Source organism: Elaeis guineensis, chromosome 13 (assembly GCF_000442705.2).
Source record: "Elaeis guineensis isolate ETL-2024a chromosome 13, EG11, whole genome shotgun sequence".
NCBI classification, from domain to species: Eukaryota; Viridiplantae; Streptophyta; class Magnoliopsida; order Arecales; family Arecaceae; genus Elaeis; species Elaeis guineensis.
Window position 1 is genome coordinate 13,483,441 of NC_026005.2, and position 22,344 is coordinate 13,505,784.

Genomic DNA, 22,344 nt, shown 5'->3' on the forward strand with positions numbered 1-22,344 from the left:
GGATGTTGTTCAGCAAATATATTTATTTGCTGCTTGTGTATCATTTAAGACATTAATTTTCACATCTTAGCTGGGCTCTGAGACAAAGAACTGAAAGCTTTTTGGTCTTAAATCTGAGAAATGCCTTCTTTGTTTGGCAAAAATGGAATAAATATATTAATCATTACTTCACCCCATCCCCAAGCTCACCTTGGTAAACCTTGAAGCATTAACCTCTGAAAGCCCCAAACATCACTTTCTCAACTACCCCGCCGCAGATGCACGTATATTATATACATATAGCAATTGACGTGAATTCACTCCCAACGTTCTCCTTCCAAACCAGCCTTTCTTTCTGAAAAAGAGAGCAAACGATGAGAAAATACTCATCTTTTCCGACCCTTTTCCCCTTCCTTCTGCTATCCCTCCTCTTCTCCCCTTCCAACCCCGACCCCGACCTCCTCGTCGACTACTGCGTTGCCGACACCTCCCCCGCCGGCCAGTCCCTCCACCTCAACGGCCTCCCCTGCCTCGACCCCGCCCTCGCCCGCCCCTCCCACTTCGCCACCTCCATCCTCTCCATGCCCGGCAACACCGCCGCCAACCCCTTAGGCTTCAACGTCACCCTCACGACTGCCGCCGCCCTCCCCGGGGCCAACGCCCAGGGCCTCTCCCTCGCCCGCGTCGACCTCGCCGGCGGCGGCCTCGTGCCCCCCCACGCCCACCCCCGCGCCTCCGAGGTCGCCCTCCTCCTCCATGGCGACCTCCTCGTCGGATTCGTCGACACCTCGTACCGCTTCTTCACCCAGCGGTTGAGGCCGGGGGACGCCTTCGTTTTCCCGAGGGGGCTGGTTCATTTCTTGTACAATTTGAATCCGGTGGCGCCGGCGGTGGCGGTGTCGGGGCTCAACAGCCAGAATCCGGGGGTTCAGATGATGCCGCTGGCGGCGTTCCGGTCGGATCCAAGGATTCCGGAGGTGTTGAAGAAGACCTTCAAAATTTCCGCGCAGGATATGCACAGGATTCAGAAGAATCTTGGGGGGTTAGATACTGGTCTTGTTTGAATGTCGGATATGATGACGAGTTAAGAGTTGCATTATAAACAACATACGTTTACAAATGGAGATTTGTTGAGGACCGACATCTAAATCTGTCCTACGATGGAAATGGAAAATGCGAAACCAACTTACATCATATGTAGACCAAGATCGCCTGCAAGCTATCCAAAATCACTAAGCACCCCTCCACATGTTGGCAAGAAATATTTGTTTGGACCAGGTCCACCACTGAGCTTGTGGTCCAGTCCAACCAGAACGCAACAACAAAATGATCCCTCAGATCATCAGCCTAGCGGACCTAATCCAATGAATAATTTCTCCATATTAGCAAGTATGATACACCTTGCACGGCTAATGCAGTCTCCTTAAGCCAATCATCTCCGACTCCCTAACCCACCGATAAGTGTCTCTTTCCATACATACATACATACATACATACATACATACATATATATATATATATATATATATATATATATATATATATATATATATATATATATACATATATATACATATATATACATATATATATATAAATACATATATATACATATATATATATATATACATATATATACATATATATACATATATATACATATATATACATATATACATATATATATATATATATACATATATATATATATATATTGTCTCTTTAAATCAATCATCTCCGAATCCCTAACCCACCAATAAGTGTCTCCTTCTATACACACACAAGTATATATATTATCTCCTTAAGTCAATCATCTCCGACTCCCACCAATAAGTGTCTCCTTCTACACACACACACACACACATATATATATATATAGACACGCATATATATATATACAATAAGTGTCTCCTTCTACATACACATATATATATATATAGACACGCATATATATATATACAGACACGCATGTGCACGCGCGCTCGTGTGTGTTACATACGGTTCAGTTATCTATTTTAAACAAAAAGAATAACGACAAGCGAGAAAGAAAAGTATCAGTAGGGTTTGATCTTGAAAAATAATAAACATATATGGTCACAAGCACCGATATTTCTGTCGTGCATTGCATGAATGTTCATTTCTGAGTCCATCAGGAAAAATCATTGGAGGCCATCAAGACAAGCAAAACTGATGTTCCAAAAGATTGAAATAAACATGAAACAGTGAACTAATAGAACAATAAGCTCATCATTTTATAAAGATCTACCATCAACATTGATCAAAAAAAATTGCCAAAAAAGCTACGAGTACATGAAAAGAGTTTCTTTTTTAACTCAAAAGGATTACAGTTTTGTAACATGTGTTGACTCATTAAGGAAAAGACAGCCAAACACAAAGTTGAAGAAATCACGACCTCTGATAACACCACCGCTTCCTACAATTGCTTCAGTATCATACTTGCATGCTCTAGTGCAGTCCGGACAATATGTCACCTGCATTTGGAAGGGTAAGCTACTCGATCACTAAAGTAACAAATAAAGCATTGAATTTTGAATTATAAGATCCAGTCCTTTTCTATTACGACATAACCCATGAAAGATTTTTGAGTTACTAATAGATATAAAAGATTTCCAGCTACACCATATTTTTACCTTAGGTTCTACTTTTCACTCGTCAGTTATAGGAAGATGATGACCACACTTAAATTTGTGGTTCATTGCAACTATAAGACAGCTAGAAATGACAATGAAATTAAAACCGACAGGACATGGAAAATCATGTGTATGTAGATTCTTTATTAACCATCTGAGATTATGCAGATAAATTTGAATTTCATCTTTTAGTTTCACATTATCTATTGGTAGATGAGGAGGAAAACAAGAGGACAAGATGGTGGTGGTTGCGATAGTCTGTCCCTCTATGGAAACTAATGAAACATAAGATAAACCCATCACCACATACCTCCAAAATCTTTGGCATATACTGATGATCGAGCATAACATCCACCCCATACATGGCCCGAGAAAATGGGCTGTGCATCTCAGGATGCACTGCTGCGGCTGAGTCAAAGATAGACCGGATCATATTTTGGATTCTTCGATGGATATCCAGCCACTTCACTGCAGAATGGTTGCATTACCATCATTAGAGCACAAAGACAGATTTACATGACATCAAAATCTTCATAGGAACCGAAGGATATGCTACCTTGATGCTCCTCTTCAAACTCCCTCACAAAATCTGGTGTGTTCATGTGATTCAGTCTTCCTCTATAATTCTGCAAAAAAAAAAATGAAACATGTTGAAATTTATTAAAGATAATGAAGAGAGTTACAATTCCCATGTATGCAGTTAAATTGTTTAGCAGGAACGCTATACAATGTTCTTAAATGGATCCAAGAATTGAGATAAAATCGGCAATAACAAATAATTAAATGTCCACTCTGGAAGAATATCTTCATACCATGATAAGAATGATAAACTTACCATAACGGTGAAATGAGTTTCATATTCGAAAAGGCTGTCCTTATCCAATGTGTACGGGTTGTTTGCTAACCTAACCTGCAAGAAGCAATTGATGCATCATGGCTGTGAAATGCCAAAATTTTCTGAAGCTGAAAGATTTCACAGCAGTTTGAGATCATTAATTTGAGATGAAGGACAAACTACAGCCACAGCAGAGAATTTAATAGATATACCCAAAAGACCTCAGCGAGAAATATCTCCACAGGATTCATGCTGCAAACCAAGACGATGTAACGAAGATCAAACTTCTTCCCCTTGAACAATGCAGGGCGCTCAATATACTTTTGGCATATCTTAGGACCAGTCTCCATTAGTCGGATTATGGCAGATAAGTCACCAGTAACTGTTGTATCAATTGTCCTTGCCATATTCCATGGTTTTAAAATCCATAAATTGTCACGGCCATCTTGTTTCCGTGCATAATAATCTCCAATGAGTTGAGACAATTGTATTTCTAGGTTATAAGTAGGCTGAAGCCATTCAGGAGAGCCCTGTGCCTGTCCAGAGATGGAAGGTTCAAGGGATTTGATGAGTACTAACATGGAATGATAGAAGCAAAGTCAATCATATCTTTATACAACTTTATCAAATGCAGAAACCGATTATACAAAACATACGATAGTATGAAATATACAAAACATACGATAGTATGAAATTGCTACTTTCTTGCAGAGTGTGGCAAGTTGGCAACAGATAAAGAATGCAGTGGCACCATAGTAGGGCGAGAACAAACCAATGGACTAATGAAACTTTTGCAGAGAACATCTCTGGGTACCATGACCTCAATATTTCTACTTATTTGCTGTGTTCTTTTTCTCAAAAAGAAGGAAAAACAATAGTTACTTTATCATATGGAGTATATACATCTTTCAGCTCGAAACAAAGGTACATAATATCTGTCAAACTAACAATACAATCTAAAATACAGAAACTTCATGAATTGTTTGAGAACTTTTCATTGGTCAAACAACTCTGCAACTTATTCCCAACATGAGTCATTCATGAATTATAAACAACAAACAAATTTTATGAGTTCTTTGTTACTTCTTAGCAAGACTAATAGATTATAAATGAGCAATATCATCTATTAATGGTGGTAGTGCTGTTGCTACTGATCTTTACTTTTGCCACCCAAATGCTTGTTTTACATGAATTGGTATTAAATATATTAAAGCTTGTATGCCATGCAATTTTTGTACTTTCCATTTGTCATTATCCAATTTCTTTCATAACATTTGACAAATTCTCCATATTCTCTCTGAATTTTGAATGGTTCCCCCCTATCAGAATGACTCTGGAACACTGAAATTTGTTACCACGATATCTGTCAACAATAGATCAAAATGTATAAGAGCAAAAGTACAGGTAAGTAGAAAACATTATCGTAGCACATCTCTACCAAATTTTAAAGAATTACAGTTCCTGCACGTAAGCTGATGTATTTCACACATCAAAATATCTGAAAGTGTCTAATAGATTTGTGTATTCAGCTTCCACTCTTCCAGTATTTATTGGACTAAAAAACTAGAACAGACATATGGAAAGAAAAGGATCCAAAGATTGACTTTTATGGAATAGGTAATAAGGATATTGTTGTACTCCAGCAGCAACAAAATTACTCCAAAAGATCCATAAACAGGCTAAGAGGATTCCAAAGCAAATGACATTATATGAAAACTGAACAGAGAGAGAGAGAGCAAGAAATAGAGCGAGAAGATTTATTCGAGCTATCTGACATTGATCGTATGGATCCTAAATCACCAACATTTTCAATCCAACACTGAGAATTGAAACAGAAGATGCTTTCAAATCCTTCTCCAAAATTCTTTAGTCTATACAGCCTATATTCTTCCATAATCAAAACTGACAACAAAATCCTATCCTCACCAAAACCATCTGTCCCATGGACAAAAGGCTGATTATCAGATTATAAGCCTGTAAACATTCTAGAGAACTGCAGAAGTTTTTAGCATATCAAATCAGTTCCATTCTTTTTCCTGTTCCTCAGGCTAGCGAACCTCCTCCAAGTTCACCTGCCTGGATTCAATTACTTGAGGCTACATGACAGGCATATGAACACCCCTCCACACACCCCACCCCCACAAAAAAAAAAAAAAAAAAAAAAAAAAAAAGAAAAAAGAAAATCTCCGTCCTTTTTCCCTCCATGTTTTTTTTGTGCGACTTTGTTGCTGTGTTGGTGAATCTATGCAACTATTTTTTCTTCTCTTTTCGGTAAAAGACTCTGCAACTATGCCTACTTCGCATGCAAAGCTTACTGAAGACATGTATTCCAAAACAAAATAAACCTTTAGGTCCTAAAAGATTGAAGGAAGGATATCGGGGACTCCCTTCGGCCTCAGCAAGATAAAAGTTGAACAGGTGCTGCTTCATCCACTCAAAAAAAATCAATGGATCTATTCCACAAGAATTTCAGTGAGGACATGTCAATAACAAAACAATGGAAGTTTAAATATATAAGAACGGTGATATTTAAACCTAATGTTATGAGTCCATGCAACTTAGAGCCAGACGTCATGGTCTTCAAATTTACAACTTGGGCCTTTAAAGTAATTTATAGGTCATCATGTCTTGCAACATGCTCCCAAAATACTAACATTTCAGGTGGAACTTAAGCAATTCATGACCTCAACTGGTTTGGCATTATGCACATACATAGACAAAATAACAAGTGGTACCTGTGTTACCGTTTTTCCTGTGGATTTCTATTTGAAATAATCCCATGGTTGAAGTATATGCACAAGGTTTGCAAGTTTCTTCTAATACATCAGAACCGCTTGGTTTGAAAATAAACCAAAAACCTTAAAAAGAACAGTATTTAAAATTGCACTATACCAATTTCAGAGAGCATGCTAACCTTATAAATGGTCTCAGCCAAATGGTGCTTCATGACAAGGCAAGCTTCAAAAGGGAACTGGTTAATATACTGGTTGTCTGATAGTCCAAGAGCCTTCCTAACTTCTGGATCTATTTGCATACTTGTCCAGATGATATCAGCATCCTTTGGATCAGTTGCTGCAGATGGCAGAAAACATTAGCCAACAGTAAATATCCATAACCTGCCTACCAATTGCCATAACCAGAACATCCAGGGCAATCATATATTACATGTTCACCAGATACTAGAATGAGTGTATGATGCTATAAAGCAATGAATACAAATATTGATCTTCCATCATCTTTTCCCCACAAAATCGCATGAAAATATACCATAAGAGTTAAAATAAGCCGGGGAAAAGAGTTAGACATGGCATGTTAGATTACAGGGCAATCTCTAGAGATGCAAATGGGCTGGCCTTGAGAAATGTTATGCAAAACTTTCCATGTGGCTGGAGTGGTAAGCCAGCACGAAACACGAATTTTGGCCTGCAGGCTTGTCCACTTGCATCCCCAGCAATCTCTAACAATTGCTACAAAGGATTGACCAAATTAATCCATTCTAGATGCAGAATCAACCCAAAGAGAAAATATGCATTGCGGATATACTACCAATAAGTATAATAAACTGCATGCCTCTGAAATGATTTTTTTTAACAAAAAGGTATCGAATTGTTTTAGGATCGAAATGTTTACAAAATAAAAATAAAATTGAGCATTTTGGAGATGATAGTGTTGAGGCAAATGTGCGGCATAAGTATAGAAGATATGACTCAAAATGTGAACATTCAAGCTGGTCGAAAACCAGAATATATTAAGTAGAGCTTATCCACATATCTATTGATAGAGGACCAACTGATGGTATGGGAATATGTGATAGAGACGGACAAGGCCTTAGCAAGAGAGAAAGAGGGGAATTGCAAGAAAAAAAACTAAAATTAGTAGCACTAATAGGAAAGTATATCGATGAAGAGGCAAAGATTCACGAACCTGACACATTTAGCAGGGATAAAGCATGTTGGTCATAGCTAATAAAACTATTAACTCGAGAAATGATGACACAGGAGTCTCATCTTATATCTCTCAAACTCATAACCACACTATACGAAGATCAAGGTGCCAAGTCTTAGCATGCATGCACACATATGTATGTATGTATGTATCTATGGGTGTGTGTGATACATACATACATACAGATGTGTCCACATGCATGCATGCCTGTGCGTGTTTGTTGTGAATCAAGTGCAAAATGCCTGCTAGAACATCTATGGATTTTATTATCAACCTGATGAATTAATTTTAGGATACAGGACTTTCTTATTAAAATAGGTTGTTCGAAAGGATCTTCCATTCTTCCAAAAAATTTTCTGCCATGGATTTTTCGTTTTCTTGCATGCTGAATATAATTCGGAAAACATTAGTTTTCTCGAAGCCAAGAAGGTTTGGATCAATGTTGGAAATGGAAGCCTTGAGGAACAGTGTCAAAAACAAATGGATTTCTCTTTCATGTACTAATTGCAAGGCCATGGGTCATAAAGTTGAACTCTGTCCGGTGCATACACATACATACATGCATATATACATAATATATACAATTATACATATATGCATACATACATAATATATACATAGCATATAATATATTGATGTATGCATTCTAATCCATTAAATGGGCAATTAATGCTTCATGCAGCCATTAGGAACCAGACAAGGGCCAGCAGGCTGACACGGTACAACCAGGCCACATAGGTTGAACATGGGTCGGGCAAGTTTGGCTCAAGAAGTGCATAAAGTGTGCTACTCTGCACCACCATCTACTCCATAGTCACCATTCAGTTCGCTCCATGTGTTCACATGCACAATATATAGCATGTCCACCCTCTTCCATTCCACAGAAGCCTGTAAACAGCAATTGAAATTTCTAGACCAACATTTAGGAGAAGTGAGGACTTGAATCCAACACCGGCTCACCCAAAGGCTGATGTTCTATCAACTCAAACATAAGTTGTGGTGAGGACTAACCAAAAACCTAACAAAGCATTAAATTCAGATTGAGACTCCTAAAAACTTCAAGCCACTGCAAGTCTCGAGGAACAAATCTCTTTCCAAGAAAAATTACATCAGATTTATAAGAAATATGGCATGTCCAAAGAAAATTAGACACTTAAAAATAAACAAAATGATGTAGCAATCAGCAGTATGATGAGACCCTCCGAATTAATGTAACAGAATAAATTAGAGATGTTTGAATGGGTATCTGTAAAAAGTCAAAACCATAGGCACTACGAGCAAGCCTTGTCACCAATTATTTGACATCGTAAACAGTTATCAACCAACCATTTGTATATATTACAAACGGAGATAATGCAAAATAGGAATAGTTGGTTAATGTGATCCGTAAAGCATATCTCAATTATTCAGAAATCAGAAAAAATCATGATTTTGTGTTTATGGTAATAGATTTGAATGATACCAAGTGATGATACTAGGCGCTCTGATTAGGAGTGGCAAAATATGACCCGACGTGTTTATGGCAATAGATTTGAAGGATACCAAGTGATGATACTAGGCGCTCTGATTAGCAGTGGCAAAAAATGACCCGACCCGCCAACCCAACTTGTGTTCGACCCACCATAAACAGATTTGGATTGGGACTAAACAAGTTTAGATAATAAACAAATCGATCTGTTTAACCTGTTTATTATTTGGATCATATTCAGATTTCAAACATCTCACCCGCTTAACCCATTTAACCCATATAATTTTTGAATTGGACCAAATTAGCTGATATATCATTAACTGAGCTATTTAAACAAATTGGGTAATAGGCTAATGGGCTCCTTCCATTCATCCAACGCATTTTTTTACTAATTCCTCCGATCCCTCGCAGTACCCCGCCTCCGCTGAGGTGCAATTGGACTACATCAAATCCCACAGTGGATGACACGCCATGCTACCCCACCGCGTCAAATCCCATGTTGGATGACATGCCACGCTACCCCACCGCATCAAATCCCATGGTGGATGACACGCCATGCTACCCCCTTCCTTCTTCTTTGCCCACCGCATCAAATCCCACATATTAGCTAGGGTTTTCTCTTCCCCTCCTTTGTGCCACCTTCTGGAACACCGGCTTCAACTCCAGCGACTGCTAGACCCAAATCCCATTGGCAAACGACAAGCAGGGCCCATAGGTGGCACCATCTCCATCGCTGCCACTGCTGACGGAGCTTAGGAGATGGACAGCGGTGGAGTTGAGATCGACGAGGGTAGGGAAGCCCAAGGAGAGTATTTGTTACTTCGGTGTCTCATCCTTGGAATCGACGATGGCACGGCTGAGACCCACGCAGATCTACAACGGAGAGAAGATGAAGTTAGAGCCTGTGGTGGTTGGGAGCTCGATGGAGGGGATCGCAGCAGAGTTCAGGATGGATGAGGACGAGGGCGAAGCCGGAGGCAGTCGAAAGCTCCGACCAGGTAGAGCCGAAGGCGGCAAGAGCGCGGCAAGGGCAAAGAGGCGGTCGAGCGGAGCAGATTTTTATTGTTTTCCTTATTTTTTTAAATGGATTATAAATGGGTCAGGTTTTATCTTTTTAACTAGGTTATAGACGAATCGTAAACAGGTCGGATTGAATAATCTGTTTATTAAATAAATTGGGTTCGGATTTTAAGATCTGACATATTTAATAAACATATCAGATCCGGATTAGAATTTTTGACTCGACTCGTATTTGACCTGATCCGTTTATATCCGACCTAACCCGATTGCCACCCCTAGCTCTAATGGAACAAATTTTAACTACTAAATCTTCTGCTTTACATAAAATAGCTCTGAAGATTTTTTCTTGAGAGAATATCTTGCAATTAATGTAAAATGATGCATATAGATAACAATGCAAAGTCACTTACTGAGAATGAATTCAGGGCGTGTTAAAAATTCTTCAACTTGTGGTATATCCGTATAAACCAGGCGAGCACGTCCATCACTTGGTCGTATACTTCTGGTAGTGAGGGCCTCCATGACAGACACGAGAAATTCTCTTGATTCAAGCTGTTGACAATATTTTTTGAATTCCTGTGAAAGAAAGTGAATAACTAAGAAGCTGAACTTATGATAGTTTAACAGTAAGAGGAGAAAAAGGGCTACCCGCATGAAATAATTTTCTGGAGTATGGAACCAAGCTGTAAGCCTAGCAGAACGTTGTTTGTCCTCTCCAATTCCCAATAAGAAGTCACGAGTACATTCTTCCCCATAATGAACATCCCGAGTGGGCCATAAAACTGAAAAGCTAAAATAATTTCCCTTGAATGTCAACAAGTAGCCAGCAAACTCTACTTACACTTTAACAGGAAAGAGCATCGGCCAGCAAACATCTGGCATCTTAAAAGAGCATTTGCTATCTCATACTAATAAAACATTGCCATTGTTATAACAGATGCTAGACCAGTGCTATACATAATTTGCTCCATATGTCAATAGACCAATGCTGTATAATTCAGTACCTTCTAAAATGTAAGCTTTATCAAGGAACCATTCAACAATACCAACCGTTAGATATAGGTATACAACTACATTAATGAATAATGAATTCAGATATTGAAGGCCTATAATCTGCTGCCACACGATTGTAAGAATAAAGCATAAATATGCAATTACACAAACCTCATCTAAAAGAAATTAACATTGGATTCCAACAAGCCCTCCCCAAGGGACTTTGACACATTCAAGACAACCTTGAAAGAGATGATAAGGTCAAACAAAGCATGGTTTTGTAAGCAAGGTAGTATTAGCCCCACAACATCCACACCATATCAGACTCTAGATTTTAAAAAGCAAGGCCTGCAGAACTGTCCTGAACTACCCAGTTCAGGGCATAGTAAACTAAACCGGCTGAACCAAGACAGATTTACGAGTCGATTTGGAATAGGTATAAAACCAGTCTGAACTGGTCCAAACCAAGCAGAACCACCTGATACCGCTGGTTCCGCTCAGTTCTGACCAGCACTGCTGGTTCAAGACAACACCAGACTAATTCCTAAGAGACCCCTGACCATCTAGAACTCTTATCCATTTGATCATCTCTCTCTCTCTCTCTCTCTCTCTCTCGATTCTTCTATCAATCTGCCCATGAAGGCTCTTCAGCCTGCACCACCAGAGCTCCTGAAGCCAACCATCCCCTACATCAAGCCCGGCACCTCACCATCCTTGTTCGCCCAGGCCTCTCGTAGGACATCTGCCTCTACCTCCACATCCACTACCATCATCTTCCACACCAAGAAGCTTTACTATTCAGAAAAAGCTTTAGAGATTTCCTTTCTTTCTGCCCATACCTATCAATGGCTATGCCAATATAATGCAAGTTTTTCCTGCTTCATCCCAAGCTCCATCCAGGTTTCCGAAACCCCATCTATCTTTTCCTAAGCCTTTTGAAAAGTATGGGGAAGGTTTTTCTATATCACAAAAGACAAACTAGGAACTGGCTAGAACACGACTTACTATTTAATAAAGTATTTCACCATCTTGATGCTAATTTTTTGCAGAATTCACTAGCCTCTCCTATCTTTACATGGATTGGTTGCTAAAGGTTACATTCAGTCATCTGAGATTGATCAATCTTTGTACATAAATAAAATATTACATCCATAATCCCAAGAAATACCATCATGCTCTTGATATCTGAACATCAGACTATCTAGCAACAGACTGTAGTCAAACTGAAATAATCTCCACAAGCATACAGTCTACATGCTGATTGCCGAATACATATTAAAAAAATTATAGCTAAAAAACAAATGTGCAGGGAGAGAACATACTTATATAATCTATGCATACCTATTAAAAAAATGCCAGGAAAAGCTGAAAAGGCATAAAAGCAATGGTGAGAATAAAATACCTCACAGCAGACTCCAATTTCCCTTCTGGCATGAACAGAAAGGGAGCTACTCTGAAGTTTGCTTCATCACTATGCTGCAAAGCTGAGCCCAACTCATCCATTACATACCTACATGCTTCAGCATGTTATAAATGAATCCACAATACAGATATGCATACACACAAATGCTCACATATACATGGAGTGTGCACTATTTTAAAGTCTAAAATGGTCTACAATTACATAGCCTCTCCTTGATAAAAAAGGCTGTTGAAAAGCCTTCACTTTCACGTTGACAAGATTTGGTCATCCAAGTCCTAAGATATGTAGGGAGTGTGCACTATTTTAAAGTCTAACATGGTCTAATAATCTACAATTACATAGCCTCTCCTTGATAAAAAAGGCTGTTGAAAAGCCTTCACTTTCAAGTTGACAAGATTTGGTCATCCAAGTCCTAAGATACGTAGGAAGCAGATGAAAACCTTGTGGCTAGGAATGACGGTATATCATATTCTTATAAGTAGAAAACAAAGGCTCAGATCTCAAGAATATATGAAAATAATTGAAGAAAGGAGAAGAACACCTAACTACCAAGGTCCTTAGATCTTGAGTACTAGCGATCATGATCGTTCCTGGTAAATGAGATAAGGTTGAGCAACCAAGAAGAGCATGAAAAACAGTGAAAGAGTAGTTTCTTAATAGTAACAGGCATTAGGAGGGATATGCACATATAAAAAAGGATGCTGTTTTGATCTATTTAAGAAACAGAGGCATGTGTTCAGAAAAATGGATGATTGAAAACAACAATTTGGATGATTATTAACCCTTTGTCATCTCATTAACTTGATTGGTGTATAGATTACAGCTGGACATGGACTAAACTTGTGATTATTATTCCAAAAGGGGCTGTAAAAATCCAAAGAGTCAAGGAATACTTGTTACACCTGTCCAGAATTTTTGAACTGAGGTGCTATCTACTAGTGTATAAGAGGTTATCAATGCAACCATAGCCTCAGACCAATTCATGTCTAATATGAAAACTCTTGAATGAACTTCTAACAACATGAAAGTGAATATAATTCAGCCTTAAGACAGGAACAGCAGCATTTTATGTAGTCATAGAATAAACCTTGTGAGAGCCGCTACTCCACTTATGAATAGGAATGGTTTCGAATCATTATATTGAAATTTAACTTGGATGGACACCTTTGCCGATTTGGATATTAGCACTCCAACAGGAGCAGCTTCTTTACTGTCTCCATAAAGGCATGAATTGCAACCTAGTAATAGAATTAATACTGAAACCAATCACCTGATAGAAGATGGAACACTTATATAGGATGAAGGATAGAAGAATCCTCCTTTAATGTATCTTTGCCACAAAATATATATATCCTAATATTCTATGAGCTGCATACAACTATTTGAGAGTTTAAATATTGAGGAAGCAAAGGAGAGGGAAAAGGAAAGCACATCCATAGAAATGTGTAAACCGCTATGAGATATCAGGTTAATTAGTGTCAAATCACATAACTACAATAGTCACAGCAACCAACAAAACAAGATTATAACAAAGTGGTGGAAAAAAACATGTAGATGATCTGCAAATTTCCAACAAATACTCCTCTCCGTTGCAAAGAAAATGAAAAATGGGTTTTGATGCACATTTCTAGTTTTAGTATAAGCTCTTGCTAATACAACAAAACTTAACAGCATGCCATGCAGAGAGAAACTATTTTATCAGAGAAGGTAAGACGATTCAGGGTGAATAAGGGAGTGAGGAAGGGGATGATACACTAACTGAAATTCAGCCTTGACAAGGTTACATTGTAGGTGTGATGTTAGGGAAAGTAGCAAGACCATCAAGTTTAAAGCAGCAGTTTTACAGTAGCTATTTGTTCTTAAATATGATATCCATGCTCCACAAAAAGTACTGAATAGTTTCCATAATGAAGGACATGTTACCTCACAAATTAAAATTGCTAGGACATACAACTAAAGCTAAATCTAAAGCAAAGCCATAAAGAAGATGCATACCAAACAGATGTTTCATCAATCTTTTCCTCATCAGCTAGCCTATAAGTCATCAAATATAACCACATAGCACCAATAACCCTATCAGCAAGAGGTTCTGTAGGTTTCCATTCTGGTAGACGTGGTTGAAGTGCTGAATAAATAACATGTTTACCATCTTCAATTATTCTTGATGCACTGACCCCATTCAACGAAAAGAGGTTAGGAAGATATTCAAGAATCTTTACTGCACTGTTTCCAAGAGGGCCAGGAATATCTACCTACAAAATAATAATGTACTGGTGTCAGACAATTGTCCCACCATATCATTTTCATTTGAGAGAGAGCAACCTATTCAAGAAAGGTACCTCCAAGTCTTGCAAACAAGTAAAGGCGCTCAATATGCCAAATAGATCACCAGCAGAAATTTGGTCTAATGGATTTCCTTGAAGATTCAAATGTGAAAGAGATGGCATTGAAACAGGAGAAAATGCCTAACAAAAAAAAAAGGGGGAAAAGGGATTTAAAATGTCATCAGAAGAATAATTCACTTATCTGGATCTATTGATGAATGAGAAACTATGTGCAACAGTCAAAGAGATCCAAACCTTACATAATCTAACAGTTGGCGAGCATTTGAACCAAGTAAACATTATTTAAATGGATGCATGACAAGTGCTATATTCTAAAAGCAGCATTCTTGTAATAGGACATGGCTGATCCAAAATCTAACAAGAGCAAGGATATAAGTACATATTTTTGCAGTTGATTAGATGCAACATACCTTAGGCAGGTAGTGGATACTTCTATCTGAAAGATCGAGTGCGGCAATGCCCTCTAATGATCCATTGGTATTTGAGGAGCAATCAGGATTATCTGCCCCAAAAATACCTCCACAAAAACCTAATGCCCACTCACCAGAATTAATAGTGAAACACGAGTTATATATTTCCAGCCCTGGGATACCGTCAATAATTGCCTTTGTAATAGCATCACCCCTGAAAATGCATTACAGTCTATCAGAAAAAGGTGCTGAGAGCAACAACAACATTTCACGGTTATGTAAATATTCACCACTTGAGAAAGAATGAGAACAACAACATGTCTCTCTATTGTGATTAGGTTTTTCCTAGACAATGTGAGAAGTCAATCATACCAGTCAACATTGTGCATTATTACTTTGATTTGGTTACAAAAACTTGCATCATTATTTTGATTTGGCTACAAAAAACTCATGGTTGTTTGTCTGTTCTTATGAAGATATAATTGTTTGCTTGTTTCTCAATTACAGGAACCTAAAGTAAATGTCTGTACCTGTAACTACAGTTTTTTCTTCTATTTTCTTAAAATTAAAGCATAAAGCAAAGAGCATGAAAACTGAGGTAACAGTAAGACTCGATGGAGTCTCAAGAAAATTGCCAAAAGGAAAAAACCTCCAAAAGTAGAAGTAAAGGAAATTGTGGCAAGAGAAATTAAATAAAAGCTATATTGTGATGGGGAAAACGGGAAATTTGCAACTAACCAGACTTACCCACTCTGTAGAACTGGGTTTTCATTTAACCAAAGTGCTTTTAATTTTCTACATTTCGTAACTTCCTGCAAAACAGTTTCTACATCCTGAAGCTTGTTTCCCCAGAGATTCAAGGCAACCAGATTCTAAAAAACAAAATAAAATAACCATCAATGGAAATTATGGGGAAAATACACTGTATATTTTAAAAGGATTGTCAGAGAATAGGAATTGATAAGCAAATAGCAGTAAATACAAGATCTTTTACACATTAAGTTGCTTGAAAGTTACTGAGTACGATTATCCAGTCCTTAAATTCACTATATTTAAAGCCACATAATACCAATATAAGAGGGAACATTATAGAGTAAATTATATTTTTTCGAGTATTTAATCAATGAGATCCGCAGATACTTACCTTCAGGCTTAAAAATTTGAAACGTACAGAAGAATGTGAGGAAGATCGTAGAAACAAAAGATATTGAGTTGAAAAAAGTGCTACGGACCGGAAATTTGGTAGACAAATCCAGAGACTGCAGCGTCTCATCATCGATCCCCATCTCCTCCAGCTCCAACCAGGCCGGAGCATCACTCCCTCTCTCCTTCACTCTGTCCATCTCCTCCTCCAAGACTTTCCACACATTTCCCTCGTTTCCACTCTTATCATCCCCCTCGTTTTCGAGCTTCGGCTCTTCAGTATCCGACTTCAAATCAAGGTCCACGCACATCAATGCTGCCATCCTCTCGGCTAAGCCCGGAACTTCCCTCAGCTAAAAGCACACAAAATCCCAACTTTTTACATCAGTCAAAAGAAAACTGTACGAAGAAAAAAAATATATGATCTAAAGAGAGCTCCAACTCTAACCCTAACCATGGAACCGAGTGCTGACCTGCTTGAGGGCGTCGGGGAGGCGAAAGGACCAGGCGTGGTCGATGAGGAATACGTCGGACTCCTTCGCTAGGAACTTGGCGGAGAGGACGAGACGGCGCTTGCGGCCACCCTCACATGGCTCGATGGAGAAGAATTCGCCGCCGTCGAAGGTCTCGGAGGAGAGTTTGCAGAAGAGCTGCCGATGGAGCGCCGGCGGGATGCCGGAGGCCGCAAGGAGGATGGCGTGGACCTTTTCGAAGATGTCGAAGTCTCGGATCACGGAAGGCGAACCCATGGCTGCGGGCGGCGGAGGAGGCGGCGGCGTAGAGCAGTGGATTCCGCGAGGAAAGTGGCCAAGGGAATCGGAGGGAAGAAGAGGCGGGTTTCCCACCTTGAGATCGGACGGCTGTCGACCTCTGATAATTTTGGCTGCGTAGATCAGCGGTGGACGGTAGTGATTCCAGTCCTGGTAGCAAGGTTTCAGTGTTTCACAACGGTATAATACCATAACGGATCTCCACCTCAACGACCATCAATAATAATCACTATAAGAATGGTTACCACATCGGTGTTATAATTGAAGAAAAAAATTAGTAATAAAATTTTGAAAAAAAAAAAAACTAAAAAAAGGAGGGAGAGAGTGCTGCCAAGCCCATGCTTTCTTTCTCTCTCCTCTCATGTTATTAGTGTAAAAAGATAACCCACAACGATAAAAAATAATTCATTATTTATTTGATAAAAATATTATTTTTATAACAATATATTTTTTAAAAAAAATTAATAAAAAAATAAATTTCAATAAATATTTTTTTATAATTATGGTGCAAAGAAAAAACATCAACCATTTTTGTATGTATAATAAATAGCTATAATGTATTTCTATAATAATTATTTTTTTTTAATATTATAATGAGAAATATCCAATTGAATTTAAACTTAAAAATAGCTGCCCATTTAAATTTCAAGTAAAAATTTTTTTTCATTTGAAATATAACTTAAAAGCAGCTATTCAAATCGGATGAAATAATCTAATTATCTTTGCGATTATAAAGCAACACTATACTATTATAAAATAATAATACACTATTATAAAATAATACTGCACTATTATAAAATAATACTACATTATTATAAAGTTATACTATACTATTATAAAGCAACATTGTATTGTTGTAAAGTAATACTATACTATGATAATATAATATTATTTTATTATAAAAGAATATTGCACTAATATAATACAACAAAGCAACACTGCATTATTACAAAGGAACACTGTACTAATATAATATAATACTACCTTATAAAAAAATATTGTACCGAATTATTATAAAAGAATACTACACTAATATAATGTAGTACTACCTTATTGTAAAGAAATACTACACTATGATAATATAATACTACAGTATTTTAAAAGATATAAGGATATAGGGATAATTTCAGTCAAAAATAGATAGTTACTTTTAATTTATATTTGAAATGGGTAGTTATTTTTATATAAAACTCATATGAGGAGCTCTTTTTAAAATGAAAGTAGAACTGAAAATTTATCTCTAATTTTTTATAAATAAGGATAATAAAAATATTTTCATTCTTTTCATGATATTTTTTTGAAAAAAAAAAGTAAAATAAAACCAATGTGAATGAGATTGTTGGACAAAAAGCTTATTTAAAAATGATTAGACAAATAAGCGTGGGCATAGCCATAGGCATTTGTACCATTTGAAAACAAATAACATAATCTTGCATGGACAGTATGTGAAAAGAATTTATATATGGATAGATATGTAACTTCGAAGCCATGCACTCAAGTAGTAGCATGTTAGATTTGGAGGAACCAGCTGCAATTTTTTCCCTCAAAGTAAAGATAGATTGATTGAAGCATGTGATATGCTTCCGACAAAGAAAGGACCATGTGAATATGCTTCATTCGTATGAAATAGTTATTACAAAGAGAGGCATCGACATATATAAGAAATCTGAGAGAAAATTATATTTAGTAGATGGTTATAGCAGTTCATCATATAATTGCCACGCAAAATAAGTACAGTTATGAGCCAAGAAGCAGGATGCAAGAGAGAGAAAGAGTGCGTGCTTGGTATGAGTATTTATCATTAATTTATGTGTTTGAAATAAAAAGATGCATGATCTTTTTTTAGATGATAGATTAATTTTACACAAAGGAAATAAATACGAAAAAAAAATGATAAAATTCAAGTGAGCTCCAAATTTAACCAAAACTAGCTCATAAACCAATGCGATGCATTGAACATGATTTTTTTAAATAATATTTGATTTTATTATTTATTTTATTATATATTTTTTATATATATTTTTTAAATATTTTTTAAATCTTTTAAGCATGCATTCATTGTGGCCGCCATACATGTGAAAGTGCTGGAAGATCGCAGATAAAGCTTACCTATTTCCAACCACCATTGTATTAATCAATTTTTAAGCTACTTAATTTCAATTATTCACTACAGAAGACTACTTCAGTTATCCTTCCTATTTTTTTCATCCTTTTTTCTTTTTCTTTGATTTATTTAAATTCGGCCTCTCTAACCCCTGGGATGACGACAGGGATGACGTCGAGAAGTTATAGCTAACTTCAATCCTCAAATTATTTCTTTCACCAACAGCGGCACTATGTTGAGTCTTGAAAGTCTCGTAAAGACCCTCTCTGTGAAATCAATCTCCATTGATTTCTTTCACTCTATTCTAGACTAATCGTCGTGACCTGGAGGAGTTCCGCTTCGGTCTAAAGAAAAAGACTGCGGTGCTCTATGCAGTCACCACTCCCATCATATGCGATCTTCCGTGCCCCCTCAAGTCCAGCACCACCACTACCACCGCTTAGAAGTCTTTTGAGTTCATTGGTCATTAAAGTAGGATTCTTGGGGGTGGGTGGCTGCACGGCCCGCACCCATATGCATTGAGGAAAATTCGGGAGCACATGCATGGCGGACGAGGCGCAATTGGGAATTGGTGAAATGCAAGGGGAAGCGTGGTGTGTTATCCACCATGGAATTTGATGCATGCAATACGGAGGCCTCATACGAGATGCGCATTGGACAACCAAAGCACTTCTACGTGGTATTTTTCCGATCTTTATACCCATGCATATAAAGTATTATCTATTTTGATCCATATTAGATGCCATATGATTTTGTCTTATGTAAAAAATATCTCATTGAGGAAAGCGAAGCTCATCTCATATAAGTCAGAATCTCTCTTAACCACCTTATCCGAAGCAAAAACTTCATCTCATATAAGTCAGAGTCTCTCTTAACTCACAACCGATGTGGAACCAAAAGTGCTGTTCTCTCATGACAGTAGTCTTCTTAGTCGAGAGGGATTCTATTTGTATTGATAGGAGGTGATTTTCATAAACATAGTCAATGTCATGGTTAAAGACTTATCCAGTATTATCCACATTGACCCGTATCAAATACCGCATGATTTTATCTTGTATAAAAGATGCCTTGCTACAGGGTAAACATGTCCCATTCTATATAAATCAAAGTCTTTTTTGTCTTACAATCGATGTAGGATTAAAAACGCTGTCCTCCTATGATAGCTACTTCATTTTTTTTATTTTATCAAGAGGTATTTGTTTACAAATTTATTAAATATGTCACATGACTAAGTAATGAGACATGGTCAAATCCAATAATTGATCTTATATATTTGGGCCCAAATGCATCATTTCAAGCTATGGCCAAAATGATTGCAAGCTAAATTATAATAGTTAGGCGGACAAGAATTATAGTGTCAAATCAATATAATTTATTTAATTTAATATCTTTATATGTGCATCTATTCGAACGTATAATTGTCACGTCCCGAACCTAACATCCGGATCGAATACATGATGGCCGAACACTCCTTAGAGCAAGTCTTAAAGAATATGCAAGACCAAATTAAATTATTACAACTTCAACGTCCATAATATCTAATTTCAATAATAACTAGTAAAATTTATATAATTATAAATTAAAATTTTTTCAATCTTCTGATCAGATACTATGACACTCTATCTATCCATCTGCTCACCTGTAAATTCAAATCATAGCCAATCATGAGCGTCATGTATCTTTGAGAAGAAAAAGAAAGATGAAGGGGTGTGAGCTTTACAGTCCAGTAAGAATTCTCATATCATACTGATATAATAATATAATCTGAAAATAAAGATAAGTAATAAAATATAAAATCTCATGTTCAATATCCGGAATAATACAAATATCTATAAATTAACTGTCTTATCAAAAGAAATGCATCATCATATGTTAACAGGTGAAATACTTTTGTTCAACAATTATTTTATATCTTATCTTTCATTTCTTTTTTCATAATCACATGATTTTTAACCTTTTTCTTTTTGACTCTGGACTAACCAAGTCTATATCTCAGTCATCATTCGAATCAATTTTCACTTAAAAGCCTTTCAAGACTGTCTCAGGATGAGCTCCTAGCCGGCTGTCCCACGTACGAAAGTTCGTGAGAGGCTATCCCAGGCATAAGCTTCTGACGGACTGTCCCAGGCATGAGCTCCTGGCCGGTTGATCCACCTATAAGCCAGTAAGGGCTGTCCCAAGGATAAGCTCCTGACGGACTGTCCCAGGCATAAACTCTTGATCGGATGTTCCACATGACAAGACTAGTCCATACCATATCTCTCTTTTTTATTTAATTATTATATGTTGATTTCATCAAATCAATTTTGACTTACACTATGATCAATTTAGATATGTCGTATCCATATAATCATGCCATCAATCTCTGATATATATATATATTGACATAACATACTCATGCTCAAAATCATATAAGTAAATAATAGTGTCTCGGATATAGCAAATTCATCGATCTCAAATCCAACGATGCAAAACCAATGATGCATGATCAATGATAAAATAGCATATATATAATAGTGATCATGTACAGGGATTCTTATTTTTACCGGTGACTGATCCAAACACAGAAATCAATGATCTTTTTTGATTTATGAATTTTGAAAATAAGATATTCTACTCGACATCTTATGCAAACAATCGTATCTCTTCATGATCCTGATCAAATATAAAAATTATATATGAAGAAATTATCAATAATCGATCCTAATTACATAAATCCAGGACCTCTCCGAGGATTAATCAAAATTAGGATTCGTCTAAGTATCTGGACCTTCCATTGGTCCCCAAGACTTTTAGAGAAAGAAAATTCATGAAGAAAAAGAAAAATTTTAGAGAGAAAAAATTTTAAAGAGAGAAAGTGGAGAGAGAAAATCTTCGTATCCTTCAAATATGGCAATCATGATCGAGATCATCAGAGATCATATCAAGGTGATTCAATATGGATTAACCATGATCGATGTTATAAATTTCGAATATGGATCGGATCGGAATTTAATCTACTGCACGAATTTTGGAGTAATCTCAGGTCATCATATTTTTATTTCAAGTTTATCCTAGGGCCTGTGATGCAATCAAAGAGAGAATATGATCCTAGAGAGACAAAATCTATAAAGAAAGAGAAAAGATCTAGAGAGAGAAAATAAAGAGAGAATCTAGAGAGAGAAATTGAAGAGAGAAGATAGAGAGAGGAGAGAGGAAAGAGAGAGAAAGGAGAGAGAGAAAATTCTCTCTCTCCTTCTTGTTTTTTCTATTTTTTTT

The 22,344-nt window shown here is 37.1% G+C and overlaps 2 protein-coding genes across 2 annotated transcripts; one reads left to right on the plus strand and one right to left on the minus strand.

Moving 5' to 3' along the window:
- The first annotated feature begins 256 nt into the window (after window positions 1-256).
- LOC105056498 (germin-like protein 3-1) lies at window positions 257-1,159 on the plus strand. Its single transcript, XM_029267948.2, has one exon. It carries the CDS (start codon window positions 354-356, stop codon window positions 1,041-1,043), a length of 690 nt encoding a protein of 229 aa, XP_029123781.1. The 5' UTR covers window positions 257-353; the 3' UTR covers window positions 1,044-1,159.
- A 1,048-nt stretch (window positions 1,160-2,207) lies between these two features.
- Window positions 2,208-17,180, minus strand: LOC105056422 (uncharacterized). The gene is made up of 15 exons (XM_010938606.3): window positions 16,686-17,180; window positions 16,302-16,565; window positions 15,817-15,941; window positions 15,070-15,283; window positions 14,654-14,779; window positions 14,310-14,566; window positions 12,294-12,401; window positions 10,547-10,688; window positions 10,309-10,474; window positions 6,380-6,537; window positions 3,678-4,001; window positions 3,466-3,540; window positions 3,187-3,256; window positions 2,941-3,098; window positions 2,208-2,471 (listed from the first exon to the last, which is right to left on the minus strand). Exons 1-15 carry the CDS (start codon window positions 17,172-17,174, stop codon window positions 2,322-2,324), a joined length of 2,826 nt encoding a protein of 941 aa, XP_010936908.1. The 5' UTR covers window positions 17,175-17,180; the 3' UTR covers window positions 2,208-2,321.
- Between the last annotated feature and the right edge of the window lie 5,164 nt (window positions 17,181-22,344).

Excerpts from the sequence above, each read along its gene's own strand:
- LOC105056498 (XM_029267948.2), top strand. The coding sequence starts at position 354 with ATGAGAAAATACTCATCTTTTCCGACCCTTTTCCCCTTCCTTCTGCTA.
- LOC105056422 (XM_010938606.3), bottom strand. The coding sequence starts at position 17,174 with ATGGTATTATACCGTTGTGAAACACTGAAACCTTGCTACCAGGACTGG. Across the intron at positions 10,689-12,293 it reads AAATTGGAGTCTGCTGTGAG|CTTTTCAGTTTTATGGCCCA; the intron begins GTATTTTATTCT and ends AAATTATTTTAG. Across the intron at positions 6,538-10,308 it reads ACGCCCTGAATTCATTCTCA|CAACTGATCCAAAGGATGCT; the intron begins GTAAGTGACTTT and ends TGCCATCTGCAG.